At 44.8% G+C, this 15808-nt stretch overlaps 2 protein-coding genes across 3 annotated transcripts; one reads left to right on the top strand and one right to left on the bottom strand.

Annotated features, from left to right (window-relative positions):
* Positions 1–158: 158 nt before the first annotated feature.
* On the bottom strand, positions 159–5250 carry ap1s1 (adaptor related protein complex 1 subunit sigma 1). Its single transcript, XM_084552336.1, has 5 exons — positions 5082–5250; positions 3332–3510; positions 2890–2998; positions 2652–2789; positions 159–1578 (listed from the first exon to the last, which is right to left on the bottom strand). Exons 1-5 carry the CDS (start codon positions 5082–5084, stop codon positions 1531–1533), a joined length of 477 nt encoding a protein of 158 aa, XP_084408462.1. The 5' UTR covers positions 5085–5250; the 3' UTR covers positions 159–1530.
* Positions 5251–6168: 918 nt separating this feature from the next.
* On the top strand, positions 6169–11988 carry snapc2 (small nuclear RNA activating complex, polypeptide 2). Of its 2 annotated transcripts, XM_084545920.1 has the most exons (7): positions 6169–6696; positions 8212–8385; positions 8567–8705; positions 8814–8929; positions 9104–9485; positions 9601–9689; positions 10526–11988. In XM_084545920.1, exons 1-7 carry the CDS (start codon positions 6481–6483, stop codon positions 10835–10837), a joined length of 1428 nt encoding a protein of 475 aa, XP_084402046.1. In that variant the 5' UTR covers positions 6169–6480; the 3' UTR covers positions 10838–11988. The 2 variants fall into 2 exon arrangements, with proteins under 2 accessions (XP_084402046.1, XP_084402045.1); XM_084545919.1 differs by having other exon boundaries at positions 8814–9485.
* The last annotated feature ends 3820 nt before the right edge of the window (positions 11989–15808 follow it).

The following is a 15808-nucleotide window of genomic DNA, read 5'->3' as shown; positions in this document are numbered from 1 at the left end:
TTACTTCTCCTGTCAGTGGTCATAATGTTGTGGCTAATCGGTGTATATATATTTGCTATTTTCTCTTAACTGTCTTACTTTATAGCAGATTTTTTGTAACGCCCTTTCATTTCTTTATGTGCCAGGGAAGAACAAGAAAACACATTGACAGAGACAACTTCTCAAGAACTGCACGGAACACAATTTAAATGTTTTATTCAAATTTATGAAATCACTTCAAACTCCACAAAGTCCCCCCACCGTCTGTGGACGGACACTGACCTCGGATTATTATGTTGGACAGGTCCCATTTCTGTTCCCGTCGTACACATGCTCAGAAACGGGGGGAAACCAAACGACGGTCAGGAGATCAAGAGATTTACTGTGACTGGTCCGAGTCGTCCTACTGTTATTTACAGCTACAAGGATCTGTTCACCTTCGAAGCAAATGATGACAGGCAAAGGGCCACGAGCGCTCGTACTCCTACTGGAAGCTCACACGTTTGGAATTTACCACCACCCATACAAGAACGTCTCATTTCGTCTTTTCTAACCTTTAAAAGTCTCTTTGGTCTATTCTCAGAAGGCAGTTCATCGTGTTCGGGTTGGACTCGACGGGCCGATCGCGGATAAAAGGAATTCCAAGACAGTACAATCCTAAAACATCAAATACAGTTGAAATAAATATAATTATATATATATATATATTATATATGTGTGTGTGTACGTACAGGGCGGTTTTGACAGCACCTGTAGATAGATCCAGTGAAATTCTGATTTCTTACAACCTGTCTCGTAGTTTGCACTTGGTCACATTGGTTCTCATAATGTTTTATACTCGTTCTCTGGGGACAAAGGCGCTGCATGGCTTAAAATCTAATGTGCAAGGCAAGAAACAGAAGCCGTTAAAGCGACCGCATGAACTAAATCCTTACCAGGAATCAAGTTATTACTTATTCTAGCTGCTCTAAAACCCTTTTCCCTGCTTCAAGTGTAAGTGATAGTACCTGTAGTGGTAGTGTGCTCATGTAGTTGTACAAAACTGCTTTATTTTTTTATTATTTATTTTTTTTTTTTTAATTCCCCGATACCAAAATCTCCGACCTAGTCCCAAGTCCGCATCCAGTAACTGGTGAGCCTGTACAACCAGCTCTTTGCAGCGAAGCTCCAGTCTGACCATGAACCTGCCTCTACACATCAGTAGGTTCTCAAAAAGTTAAAGGACTCCACGTTGGGACTCCTATTAAAAAAAAAAAAAAAAAAACCCAGCTGCAGCCGCACCGCATGTTTAAAATGTAGCCCACTTCTATTATGACCCCACACGCACACAACCAACACAAACAAACGAACACAAGAGCTGAAGAGCCCGTCGACGCAAGGCTCTTCCCAAAAAAACAAAAAAAGTCTCTTCTACGCCCCCTCCCCCCCCCCCAAAGCCACATATACACAGAACCAACGGCGTCAGTCCAAGCTTGTTCCAACCCCAACCCCAACCCTTGTTCCCACGCCCGGTGCCTCGGATGTACAGTCCTCCCCGGCGAGGCTTTGGAACTACGCCAGGCCCATCTCCTCCAATACGCTCCTGGGCGACTCGTCCTCCTGCAGAGATAAATGCAATTTAAAATGTGCTAAAACTGAAATACAAGTCAAATAATTTTTCTTCAAGGATATCTCCGGGAAAATAGCATCAGTTTGGCCAATGCAAGGAAGTGGGGACACATTGTCCATATTTATATACAGTCTATGCTATGATGGCAACAGACAAAGGAGCTTTCTGAGGAGCTCAGAAGAAGAGTTGTTGTTGCTCATCAGGTTGGAAAAGGTTCCAAAACCACCTCTGAAGAGTTTGGAACCCACAAATAATCCACAGTCAGACAGATTGAAGACGACTGTTCCCCTCCACAGGAGTGGTCCACCAACAAAGATCACTCCATAATAGTCTGAGACGTCCCAAAGGAACCCAGGGGAACTTCTAAGCAGCTAAAGGCCTCTCTCACATTGGCTAATGTTGATGTTGATGAATCCACTGAACAACCATGGTGTGATGGACAAAGATGAAGACTATTGGGACAATGTTTAGTGGACATATGAGACCAAAGTAGAATAGTTTGGTTTAAATGAGAGGCGTCATGTTTGGAGATGAAACATCAGAACCTCATCCCTCCATCAAACATGTTGGTGCTAATGTCCTGGTTTGGGCCTGTTCTGCTGCATCTGGTCCCAGGACGTCTCGAACATCATTGATGGACCAATGAATTCTGAATTCTACCAGTGAACTCTAAAACAAAATGTCAGGACATCTGTCCATGAGCTGAATGTGAAGAGAAACTGCAGCAAGACAACGAGAACCAAGAACACAAGTGGTTCTACAAGAGAACGGTTAAAGAAGAACAAGATGAATGTTTAGGAACGACCAAGTCAAAGTCCTGACCTTAATCCAATAGAAATGTTGTGGAAGGACCTGAAGCAAGCAGTTGATGTGAGGAAACCCACCAGTGCTTTTGGCAATTTTTCCAGAATACACTGAACTTTTAATATCTGGCAGTTATTTACGATTTACTAAGGAGCAAGTGAAATTGCCGTAACGACACCGTACTGGCTGTAAAGCGCAACGTCTCAGCTTTTCTGAAACCGTGACATAACTACATAAACCCAAATCGTGTAATCGTTACCTCCTGCAGCAGGTCAGCTTGTTCAATGGCTTTGAGGACGCTCTTCTTTGAAGTATCCTGGATCTCTCCTCCCATCAGGAACTCGTCTAAAATGAAGTAGGCCTTCTCAAAGTTAAAGATGATGTCCAGCTCGCACACCTGCGACGACAAAACAAAACCAGTCGATGATTTGAAGATCTGAAGGCATTTCATCTAGGCGTCTCCATCAGTCCTCTTTCTTGACTCATCTGTCACTTACACTGCCAAAGTATTTGTCCAGCAGCTCTACGAAGCGGTGGATGACTTCTAGAGTGATCAGCTCATTGTCCTGCTCTTCGATTGCACAACAGAAATACAGGCTGGCGTACCTGCATGAATATACACAAGACATTTGGCATTGGCAAGTGTTTTTCATTTGCTTTCCGTCCTGTGGGCCTCCTACCGTAGACACAGGTGATTGTAGTCAAAGTATTAAATCCATTCCGACTCAGAAACTCTTTGCATCTGCTATCGGATCTCGCCAAGACTGAGTTCAAACACAAACGACTTGAGTTGTAAATACATCTAAACATCACGTAGCACCGGTCCAGGTATTATCCCCGTTCCAGCTGGAGTTCTTTCTAGTTAGCCAGGGGTTTGACTAAGATCTGGAGCTGCTACACCAAGGGGCTGTCACATGAGCAGAGTTTTCAGATGATTACCTTTTATAGACGATCTTCAGGTCCCGCCATTCTAGAAAACTGCACATCTTTGGTTTACGGGCCAGCACTATCTGCATCAGCTCCCTGACCATCTTCTTCTTGTCACGCTCAGCCGTGGCCGTGTACCACTTCTGAAGCCGCAACTTCCCCTGCCGGCTGAACAGCAGCATGAAACGCATCTAAACGCAGACAGACACAAGGGACATGGTTGAAAACAATAATAATTAAAAAAAAAAGACAGCACAGCATCTGGGGCAAGGTATTAATACCACCGATGGGACTTATAGGAAGTTTAGGCTTCTGTGTCAACTTGGCAGCGACAATGCAGACACTACGTCGACCCTAACGACGTAGCCTGACGTCCACCTCCCCAGAAATGTAACTACACGTCACGGCGACGCAGACCACAAGAGCTGTGATTGGTCCGCTCGGTAGTAGCGTGTTTCCGCTTTAGTATTTCCGGCTGCTTCTCCATCTCCGCAATTTTCGAATTGATTGTTTTGGATCAATAAAGATGGAGCACGTGGAGGAAAGGTTAACTGAGGAGATACAAACATTTGTACAACTCATCTCCGGCGAAATTTCTGCGAAAGTTTCGGTCGCCATTGTTGAAAGTGAAGCAGGAAGTAGAAACAGAAACGAACCCGACTGGCAAAAAAAAGGCACAGCGCCGACTGGCGTTTGGGCGGAGTTGTTACAGAGCGAAACAGCCTTGACGAGAACACAAGTGTAAATGACTCGCACCAACGTAGGCTACGTACGTAGGTTACGTACATTCCATTCATTCTAGAATTCTAGAACTCTGAATGAGCGTTTAGTGTTTTATGCTGCATTCAGGAAAGCTGGGATATTGGATTTATCCCACTTGGAGTGTACTAGACGCGACCTCAAAGCGTCCCAGGAGTGTTTCTGAAGTTACTGACAATGATCGAAAATGAGGTCTCCCAAAGTTTTTTCCTCCAGCAACAGGTAATATACTTCTCTCTGTGCTGAAAGCTAGCGGTAGACGCTCAACAAACCTCCTCTGTTTATGTCAGACTCGTTCGTTGTTTGTTTGTTTTTTAACGTTCTACACTGCACTTCATCTAATAACTTAGCTAGTAGGACCTCCGGCTTCAAGTGGGATTCCAGAGGAGCACCTCCTAGCAGTAGGACGTCTGAAAGTTCAGACCTCCCAGTTTTCTGGAACGCAGCATTACTTAGTTTGGCCCATCAACTAACATGGAGGGGGGCGGGGCTTATGACCTACACTGCAGCCATGCCACATGCTTTAAGGGAGCTGTCATGGCGTCCACTTTTCCTACAGGTCTATCGTCAAAACACTGAAGAACAAAAGACAGGATTGTTCTCAGCTTCCGTATTATGTCCTGGCAGCTTGGTAGCTATACTGCTAGAAGAAGCCAGACGAAGGTAAGTTGAAGGTGAAGACTTCCTGGAGGCAGACGGGGGTGTGGCGTCACATCCGGGTTGACCGGGTTCCGGTGGCTACACGTCGTAAAAGCCAAGAAACCCAAGAATGGCAGAAACTCGTTAGCAACACGCCCAGAGATGGAAAAGAATTTTAAAAAAGTTGGGCAACATCGAGCGTGCTGCCAGTTTAATCAAGACAGACAGTCGTGGTAATACACGTTAAAATATCCTAATGGGAAGTGGGACTTCCTAGTCAATAGGGAACGCACCATTACACCTTGGTAGCATTAGCATAGCTTAGATGCTGCCTCCTCCAGTCACATAAGACGCAGTAACTTACCATCTCGTGGAATGTTTCACTGTTTCTGCGACGTTACAAACTAACACTACGTCTGCTCTGCCCGGTCCGACGCAATCAAACGCGCTGCGGCTAGCGCTGTAAGTCCATGTCTGTGTCAGATACACTACTGGAAAATAAACATTGACACTACAAACTAACCTTCCCTTAGTTCCGCCTTTGGTTGAGCATGCGCACTTGACGTCAGAGGTGCCCGGATTTCTGTCTCTCAGGTAACGCGAAAAGAGGCGTTAAGTTGTTTTTTCAGCTCATTAAAATATAGAGTTACATATTTTATTTTATTTTATTTTACTGTCAAACGAAAACATTTTGCATATGGTGCAGAAAATGTGGAACTTAATCATAACAGGAATATATTTTATTTAAATGGCTGACGTCAAAATGTCAGTGTGCACTGTTTCCCATAAGATTTCGCGACATTCTTGCGTTTTTTATTTTATTTTATTAATTTATTTTTTGGGGGGTGGGTATACTGTATTAAAAATAATAATAATAATAATCAGTTTACGGTATTTTTTTTCAGTACCGTAATGACTCTAATATTGGACTTAACGTCATTACGGTAATTTAACGGTTTTAGCGACAATTAGCAGCAGCCTGTGCATGAACACTAAACATAATGCTTTTGAGATGTGGTTCTCAGTCATCAAAAAAAATAAAAAATTTACAAAAGCTGTGTTTATTTGTTCCTTTGTTTGTTTTAGAGTCATAATACATTGGTGGTGTCTTTATTTTCCCCTACTCTCATGATTTTACGGGACAGTTTCACAGAGCTGTTGTCATGGCGACTATCAGTCATCACGATGCCACATCCTGTTTCTATAGCGTCAAATAACTGGCTCAAATTAAACTTCTCCAAACAATGGACACTTGAACATGCATCATCATTGTATTAACTAACTAACAAAACTAACTTGTTTTATTTTTTTTATCCAAGTAACTTCCTTTGTGGATGAATAAAGAGGCACAAGTAAAAAAAAATAAAAAAATAAAAAATGAGATTAAAATAAAATATAAGCACAAATCTGGTGACCTAAAATAAAATACAAAAAATTTAGCATATGAACAAATGTACAAGAAATGTGTTTTGTTCTGTTGACGCTCACCACCTTCAGTCCAGTTGGTGGCGGTAATGAGCCGTTGCTAAGCGCCATTAAAAACAAGAAGAAGAGGCGGAAGCAAACCCGGAAGTAGAAGTCGTGTAGCGGACCTTCAGCGGAACAGAGTTATTTGTTATTTGTTAAGAAGGGAGACACTTAAAAGTAAATTTCTTAACAGAAAGACAGGCTCAAATCAGCCAAATATTCTCTCTTGAAGCTTTCGGCCCGGTCCTTGTTAACTTCAGCCCCGTGTTATGTCATATTACTAATACCTTAGCGAGATGAAGCCTCCTCCTCGTACTCGAATCAAACCGGATCGCTCCCTGAAGGATGAGCCGCCCCGGCAGCGCTCAGGGAGGCTGGCGTGTAAGTGGCAGCGAGCGGAGCTGAGGAAACTCCACGATGCTCTGAAAAGACTCAGCAGGGACGGCGGAGACCAGGGAGACATTGACTACGCTTACCTGAGAAAACACGTGCCAACGCGGTCCGTCTCAGAGGTAAATATGTGTTGGAGACCATGCACTTTAAAAGAGAGATAGCGGACACTGCTCTCCAAAAAGAGCATTGCAGCCCCGTCTGCAGTTTGATCAACATCATGTGGACAAGACAGAAGACTATTGGGACAATGTTTAGTGGACACATGAGACCAAAGTTGGTTTAAATGACATCCAACATGGGGGTGCTCATGTCCTGGTTTGGGCCTGTTCTGCTGCATCTGGACCAGGACGTCTCGTCATCATTGATGGACCAGTGAACTCTAAAAGAAAATGTCAGGACATCTGTCCATGAGCTGAATGTGAAGAGAAACTGCAGCAAGACAACGAGAACCAAGAACACAAGTGGTTCTACAAAAGAACGGTTAAAGAAGAACAAGATGAATGTTTCGGAACGGCCAAGTCAAAGTCCTGACCTTAATCCAATAGAAATGTTGTGGAAGGACCTGAAGCAAGCAGTTCATGTGAGGAAACCCACCAACATCTCAGAACTGAAGAGGTTCTGTTCTGAGGAACGGGCTAAAATTCCTCCAACAGGTCAACAGTTACCGGAAACTAAATGTTTCCGGTAACTGTTGACCTGTTGGTCCACAGCATCTGGTTCCAGGACGTCTTGAACGTCATTGATGGACCAACGAATTCTGAATTCTACCAGTGAACTCTAAAAGAACACGTCAGGACATCTGTCCATGAGCTGAATGTGAAGAGAAACTGGGTCATGCATCAAGACAACGAGAACCAAGAATTCGAGTGGCTCTATGAACGGTTCAAAAAGAATATAGAAGAACAAGATGAAGTCTTGACCTTAATCCAATAGAAATGTAGCAGAAGAACCTGAAGCAAGCAGTTCATGTGAGGAAACCCACCAACATCTCAGGACTGAAGAGGTTCTGTTCTGAGGAACGGGATAAAATTCCTCCAACAGATCAGCAGTTACCGGAAACATTTAGTTTTCAGTAACTGCTGATCTGTCGTCATAGTTGCTTTTATTGCTGCACAAGGAGGTCACAGCAGATACTGAAGACAAGGGTTCGTTGACTTTTGTAACTCACAAGCAAACAGCTTTCTGTTTGATAAGAACGGTCATTTATTTTCTCGTAAACACTAATCCCGTGTCACAATGAAAATTAGTTCTTGATAACTAGGATGCAGGACTCCCAATAAATCCTGTTGATGGATTTCGCCTGACAATGCCACACATTCCACCTGACGCATGTCAAAAACTTGACGGCAGAGCACCAATGAATCCTAAATCCCCTGAAAACAGGGTAATACGAGGATCTTCGTAACTTGGTGGTGTAGCCAGACTCATGGTAACATACCGTTTCAATTTCCTTTGAGGCCGCGTTTCAACCTCGCTGTTTCTCTTCTGTGTATTGCTGCAGATTTTTGTCGGGGCCTAATCAGCTGTTTGTACAGTATGTCCCAAAAACATTCCCCAAATGTGTTCGTCGGCACCTCAGTCTCTCGTTTGTGTATGCGCATAAAATCACACGGACTGTCTCTCCCCTTCCCCAGATCCACTCTGTTGTCGAATCTCTGAAGAACAAAGTGATCTCGTGCGCTACCTTCAAGCTGCAGCGGAAGAAGCGAGACGAAAAGAAGGTCAGAAAGCCCATCGAGGAGTGGACACACTTGGCTTCTGCTCTGGCTGGAAGTCTCGAAGAAGTCATTTCCAGTGCTTTCTCTCAGGTACAGCAAGATACAAATATTGTTTTGTCAAAGTGCAGTGTGGTAATGGAGTGGGAATACGACGAATACGAATATGACGCCTACTGTCCCACAACGGGTGTAACTGATTCTCTTGTCTAGTCACTGGCTCAACGTTGTACCTCACCCTCCATCATCCCCCTTGTCCCGGTGTTTTTCTCAGATGCTGGTTGTGTCGTCCACCGAACCTTGCACTCTGAGGAACTGTGACCCTCCCCAGATCCACAGACCACCGACAGAAGACGGGCCCGTTGGTCGCACCGTGCCTTTGAGACCGATGCCTCGTCAGCCGGTCAAGCAAGGTACGGTCCTGTGATTCCTCTCAGTGATGGAACATGGTGGACAGTCTTTTTAAATCAACACAAGGAAATGCTATTCCAACTATTTTCTAACATCACTGCACCTTCCAGGTGAACCTCTTGACACCAACACCGTCAGTCCACACTTGCAAGGCAAGACTCCATCGCCAAAGACGGCCAGAAAACTTCCAACAACGATCCAAGCGGTTGCAGCGCCGAAAAGCAACGTATGTCCACCCAAGGAAACGCCTTCTCCCACCGCTGCACATTCTGCACCATCTGCACCATCTGTACCATCTGCATCTTCTGTACCATCTGCATCTTCTGCATCTTCTGCATCTTCTACATCTTCTACATCTTCTGCACCTTCTACATCTTCTGCACCTTCTGCATCCCATCAGCCTGATTCACAGAGTGCGTCCACAAACCAGGAACAAGTGACTCACAGGCCAAGCTCAGAAGCAGCGCTAACACCTCAGGGTGTCTGCAGCCGTGTGGCCCAGGCTACCCAGGCGTCCTCCGAGCTACGCCCCACCAGCATCCCCACCAAGTCCACTTCTAAGTCCACGTCTTCCACCTCCGGCCGCTCCTCGGTCCGCCCCGAATCCCCACTGTCCACCCCCGCGGCCGCATATCACGCCAGCTTCGGCCGAACCAGCAAGTACGCCACGAAGGACTGTCCCAGGATGTTTGGGGTCAAGTGCGTGGTGGACTTCGAGAGGATCTACCGTTTCCTGAGCGTACTCCAAAAGCCCGACGAGGACTGTCATCTCACCCCCATGGGTGAGTGAGAGAACAGTATTGACTGAAACTACTTTATTGCTATGTAAATACTGTACAGCCCTAAAATACTTAATAATGCCAAAGTTTTGTTCAAAGACTATCTTTTGTTTTCCAGAGAGTGCCATTGTGTTGGACCTGTTGATGTCTCTCCCAGAGGAGCTCCCCCTGCTCGACTGCAAACAACTTCGCAATCACCTGATCAAGGTAGACCCAGTTGCATATTACAACTACTAATCTGATGTCACGGTCAGATTATTCAGTATCAGACAATCTGAGTCATGATCTGATCATAAATGTCCTCAAGCTCCTTCCCTGTAGATTCCTGAAGTCTTTCCTTGTCTTCTCCTAGAGTCGACTGGATTCAGTCCAATAAATCTTTGTGTCAAAGTTGATGTAGTGTGGAGAGGGGTAGCTCGTACCTTGTGTTCTCTACTCCACTTTCCACTTTTCACAGTTTCAGCCATAACATTATGACCACCTTCCTAATGTTGTGTAGGTCTCCAAAACAGTTGTGACTCATCAGAGAATGGACATGGGCCTACAGAGGGTGTCCTGTGGTGTCTGGTAACAGGATGTTGTTAGTGGGGGGGCTTAGAGGGGAGGGGCCTCTGTGGATCATCCCACAGATACTTATCAGTTTGGAATCTAGTGAATTTGGAGGCCAGGTCAACACCTCGTGCTGTTCTTCATGTTTTTTTGAGTTGTTCCTAAAGCGTTTTTGTGGCTGCATCCTGCTGGGGATGGCTGCTGACATCAAGGAGTGTCATTGCTATGGGGTGAGGGTGCCTGGTCTGGTCTAGGTGGGTGCTACATGTCTAAGTAACATCCACACCAATGAATGAATGCCAGGTCCAAAAGTTTCCCAGCGGAACACTGAATTGTCCAAAGATGGTCAATGTTATTCACTTCCTGTCGGTGGTCATAATGTTGTGGCTGATCGGTGTATGCACAAATGATTCATGTTCTTGAATATATCAGTTTTTTTCCTGATATCAGAAGCTTTAAATGACTCTCCATGTCTCCACGTCTCCATGTCTCAGGTCTGCAAGTGTCTACAAGCACCAGCCGACTCAGACATGCCCAAAAGCATGAAGCGTGGACTCTCTGCTCAGACAGAGGCACAGGGCGTTCAAGACCCCAACAGGACGAGCGGTCAGGAAAACGCCTCTGGGAGTTGTGGCAGCACCGTCGCCGCAGACGGTGAACGGGAGAAATCGAATCTAAATGAAAATCAGGACCAGTCACCACGTAGAAGTGACGCGTTCAGCCCAACGGGGGACACAAACGCGATGGGACGCTGCCCTGTGCTTAACCCTTTTATGGTGCCGCTGAAGCTGTTGGCGCGTAAATGAGAATGAATGAAGTCGTGTTTTATGTGGTAGAAGTTACAGGGTCTGGGTGTCTAGGGTCTGACTGTTGTTCCGAAACTCTTGTTTGATTTACTCTGTCGTCAGATTCAAAGGTTCTTCACGTAAATCAGGAGTTTAGCTCGTTTTATACGATTATTTTGTTTAAGGAAAGTAGTTCTGCTGCCTCTGTTAAGATGAGAACAAGCACTGACGCACTGATACCTTTGTCTTGTTGTATTGTAAGGATGAATGGTTTCTACTTATTCTGTTCATGTTGGTTCAGATTTTTACTTTTATTTATTTAAATTTTCTACGTAACCAACGTACAGAAGCCATTAAAAAATAAATAAAAAGATTTGAAAAAGACAGCTCAAATGTTTGATCTGAAACAGGGCAATTATTGTCTCATACACCGATCAGCCACAACATTATGACCACTGACAGGGGAAGTCAATAACATTGACCATCTTGTGACAATTCAGTGTTCTGCTGGGAAACGTTTGGACCTGGCATTCATTGGTGTGGATGTTACTTAGACATGTAGCACCCACCTAGACCAGACCAGGCACCCCCACCCCATAGCAATGAAGGGTTCAGAGAAATACCTGGCTACACTATCCAATCTAAAAACACGTGGTGGAGTACTATTAAATGCTTTTGATGGTGCTGAGCTGATGCCTGTTTTCTACAGGCTATACATATGCAGCCAAGGTGTTGACCTGGCCTCCAAATTCACTAGATCCCAAACTGATCAAGTATCTGTTGGATGATCCACAGAGGCCCCTCCCCTCAAAGGACCCCAATAACAACATTCTGTTGCCAAACACCACAGGACACCCTAAAAGGTCCATGTCCATTGTCCGAAGAGTCACCACAAGGTAGACCTGCACAGTATTAGGAAGGTGGTCATAATGTTATGCCCTCTGATTGTATGTGTAGTGTCAGTATGGAGCCACTGAGGGTCGCTGATGCCTTGTTTTTATTTGAGCAAGACTTCACTTGAGTGTTGACCATCCACTGCCTTGCGGTCTCAGATAGAACTGTAATCGTGGCCAAAATTGACGCAATAAACATTTAATCCAAACCTTCGCGTCAGATAGTTTGAATGTGCGGACACAGCAGTACGATACATGAGGGGTATTCTCCCGAAGATTTCCAACTTGTAGCCTCTAAACATGTGCAGGGAAACCGGCACTGACCTCCTCCAACCCACCCAGAGAGAACAGACTATTTCATATGTCCAAACATCCAAACATGAGGATTAACAAAGAATTATTAACAAAGGCGTAACTGGCGCTTATTTGCCAGGGTAGGGGCAACTGGATCGAATCTTCCTCACTAAAACCAGCCTGAAATAGAGTCAGCAAGCTTGAGACGACTCTGAACAAGAGTTGATTTGTTTAATAACCTACTCGGTATACACACTCTGCCTTTTTTGCATCACTCGATGGACAGATTTCGTTGCTTTTGGTATTAAAATTGTAACATACTTGAGTTATTGCAAAATGAACGCATAACAATCTAGTTTTACCCCGTATTGGTATACGACATCCTACAGCGTTCTCCCCGTTTCTTGTCCAGTTAGGTTGACCACGTCCTTGACAGGAGGGGAGGGAACTGTCATTAAATGAACAAGTGTTAAAACATAAAAGCAGACGGCGATAAAATGGCGATAGGAGGCAAATGCAATGTGCACGGTGATCGTGTTGAGTATCTTGGGCAGGGAGAGAGAGGAAAAAACAAATTACACAGCAGGTATGAGAAGGAAAGGGAAAGAGAACGAGGACGGGAGAGATTGATGAGTTATGCCGAGTCAGTGTTGCTGCAGTTGCAATTAGATAATAGGTCTGATTCAGCAGCGCGAGGCCTGCTCAACACCATTAGGGATTAGCTCGAGAAAGCTATTTCACTGCCTCCTGGATGACGGCCAGTTCAACTCCGCTTGGTTGTGCGTCGCTGAAGATCTTAACGAAAAGCCTCGGAGATCACGGAGATCAACAGTGAACGCTCGACGCGGCAAGCTGCTCGTCTCAGGCTGCTAGCTAGCTAGCTAGCTATCCAGCTAGCCAACGACAGCACCCACCTCTCAGTCGCGGCGGCCACACCCTTAATCATGCACTTCAACTTCGTGCCTCGATATAATTTAAACAGACGTCATCTGGGAACGTCTGCAAGCAGCCCCTCCTATGGTTGCAGCAGGAGTCCGAGGTGCATGACCGCCCAGTTGCTTGGAGTGCATCAGTGATGCTTGTCACCGCCATGCAGCCCGGTGCCGTCTGTTTATCAGTCCAATTACTTATCAGCTCCTGCCAGTGGGAAATAAGAAGCCTTTCATTGTTTAATAACCGAAGCATAGATAGACAGACAGATAGATAGATGAACATTGTCTGTCTGTCTAGAGCAGACCATATTGATTAAGTAATATACAACCAGTGGTGCTGCAGTGACTTCTTAATTCTCTGAGAGCTGCTGTGTGTGTGTGCGCGGTATTATTAAGAGCCAAACTCTTGCCGAGTACAAACGTTGTGGGACCGTGTTTGTTTAGTCTTTGAAGGTAGCTGGAGGGTAGAGATTACAGTTAGGTTAGGTTCAGGTTCAGCTCTTTTCTCTGTTTAGCAATGTGGACTTTACTACTCTGGTGTGTCGAGAACCCTGCGATCCCTGGTTTTTAGCATGCTTTTATCAGTTGGGTCGCTTCTCTCTTGGTAGGTGTTCAGCTAGAACTATCGAGGCCGATGGGGGTGAATCAGAACTCCCTCCGCTTTGCGCCATGCTTTGGGTATAGTCCCTTTCACTCATTGTATCTTTAGTAGCTTCCACAAGGAAGGACAACAAGAGTGACCAGATGGATGCAGCAAAACGGTCAAGAGTGCTCTTGACCGTTTTGCTGCATCCATCTGGTCGACTCTAGTTGTCGACGGGGTGGAGCCTGGTGGAGTCGGCATGCATTCTTCTCCAGATACTCCTCCACCAGGTCCCGCTTTTATATACCTTCATGTTGCCTCCCCTTTTGTTTCATGAAATCTTTGCAGACTCGCTTGTCTCGCCCTTGTCTTGCCCTTGTTTGGCCCTTGTTTGGCCCTTGTTGCCCTTGGTATTTCTGTTCATCTCACATTCATAGAACATCCTCCATCCTCCTTTCAAGGACCCGGGTCAGTTCTGCTCAATATGGATGATGGACTCAATGCATTAGGCAGCTAGCAGCAGTCCCTTGGCTTGAGCATTCTTTGGTGGGGGTTTTAGGGGGGTTTCTTGCAAGCTCTGCACTCCACTCGCCGAACTTCAATTGACTTACTTGATGGACTTCTCAAGAAGTAATTATTTTTTTACATGCAAGGTCAATGTTTTAATCACTCAAGAGCATTTTCTTTCCTTGGGACCTTTGCTGATGTTACTCAAATTGAAAGAATGGCTCAGGCTTAGAAAGAGGTTTAGTTCCTACTCCTCATCATTCCTGGTTTCTTGAGTTTTCATCTTGCTTTTGTTTATTATTTTTGGATTCCACCTGCCTACCCTGAAGCTTCTTGTCTTCCTGGTTTTGCAGATTTTTATTAAAGCCATTCTGCCTCCCTTTACCTCACCAACATAACGTAACAGATGCAACGTAAGGATCTCTGGGGAGGCTCAGCAAACTGCAGTTTACCCGCTGATGTCTTAACTGCTCATTTCACAGATTCCCTGCATGGCAGCATAATGTCCTAGATAGATGCGTGTGTGTGTTTGTGGATGTGTTTCTGCTTCTCTGTGTCTGTGTGTGTGGATGCATGTCTTTTTACGAGAGGAAAGAGGTGGGACAGGTCAGATTTGAGGCACTTAAGTTGATTAAAATCTCTCTCTCTCTTGCAGTACCACCTTCCTCTCCTTCATGCCTTCTCATTTTTCTTCTCCCCTTCCTCCTACTCTTCTGCCCCCCCCCCCCCCCTTTTTTTTTGCAGTGTTCAATATTCCACCAACCTTGAAAAAGACAGTCGGCCTATATTCAGCTGCATTGTGGGTTTATGCAGGGGATGGGCATTCTTCTGATTATTGCAGTTGTCGTCTCAATTACAGCTCAGATTTGCTGAATATTGCAAACATTGGGCAAACGCACTGTGACACAACCCAATGCATGAAGCCAAACCCCGCAGTCTGGTTTGTTATACACTGAATATGGTATAACATGTTGGTCGCTGGCAGGTGTAAATACATGCACAATCACAGAATCGCTCTATAAAAAAAATCATTAAAGGTCTTTGATAGAAAGAAAACCAATGTCATTCCATGTTTGTAACATCTTTAAAAAAGTACAACTTATTGAATTTCGAGCAAATTTACATATTTTAAATCTGCTTGTTTGATGTACAAGGTATTACATGGACTTGCCCCACCTCCCATGTCTGGGACCGTGTGGATCAGGGTCACCTCTAGAGGGGACTGTGAGGTCCCACACAGGAAAACAGCCTTTGGACAAAATGCTCTTTCTGTAAAGGCCAGTAAGATCTGGAAGACTCTCCATAAGGGAGGGAGTGTCCCATATTCCAAACCTTCAAAACTTACCTCAAGTACTGGTTGAAAACAAACCATTCTTGTAACCATTGACTTTTATTCTCTTATTGTGATCTATTGTCCTGTCCTATGTCTTATCATGTTTTTGTGTTACCTGCCTAGGGGACTGCAGATGCAAATTAGCATTGTTGCTATAATCCGGCATATTTATGTCTATTGCTGTCTGAATAGATGTGAATAAATGTTCATTAATGTGCACTGTCCACATCAAATAAATAAATAAATAAATAAATACTAACAGGCAGGAGTGTGTGAAGGTTCTTAGTCATCCAGATCATGGTATATCCACAAATGCTGAAGAAAGGCAACTGGACTTGTAGAGTTTCTTGAAGATTTCATTCAAGTCTTCAGTTCTAAAGGACAGCAGGAGGAGCTAGCATTCTGTTGGATGTTACCCAACAGAAACCTGTATGACCTGTATCTGCTAAC

Source organism: Chelon labrosus (assembly GCF_963514085.1).
Source record: "Chelon labrosus genome assembly, chromosome: 1".
In the NCBI taxonomy this organism is placed as follows: domain Eukaryota; kingdom Metazoa; phylum Chordata; class Actinopteri; order Mugiliformes; family Mugilidae; genus Chelon; species Chelon labrosus.
This window is presented reverse-complemented; position numbering and strand designations above follow the sequence as displayed.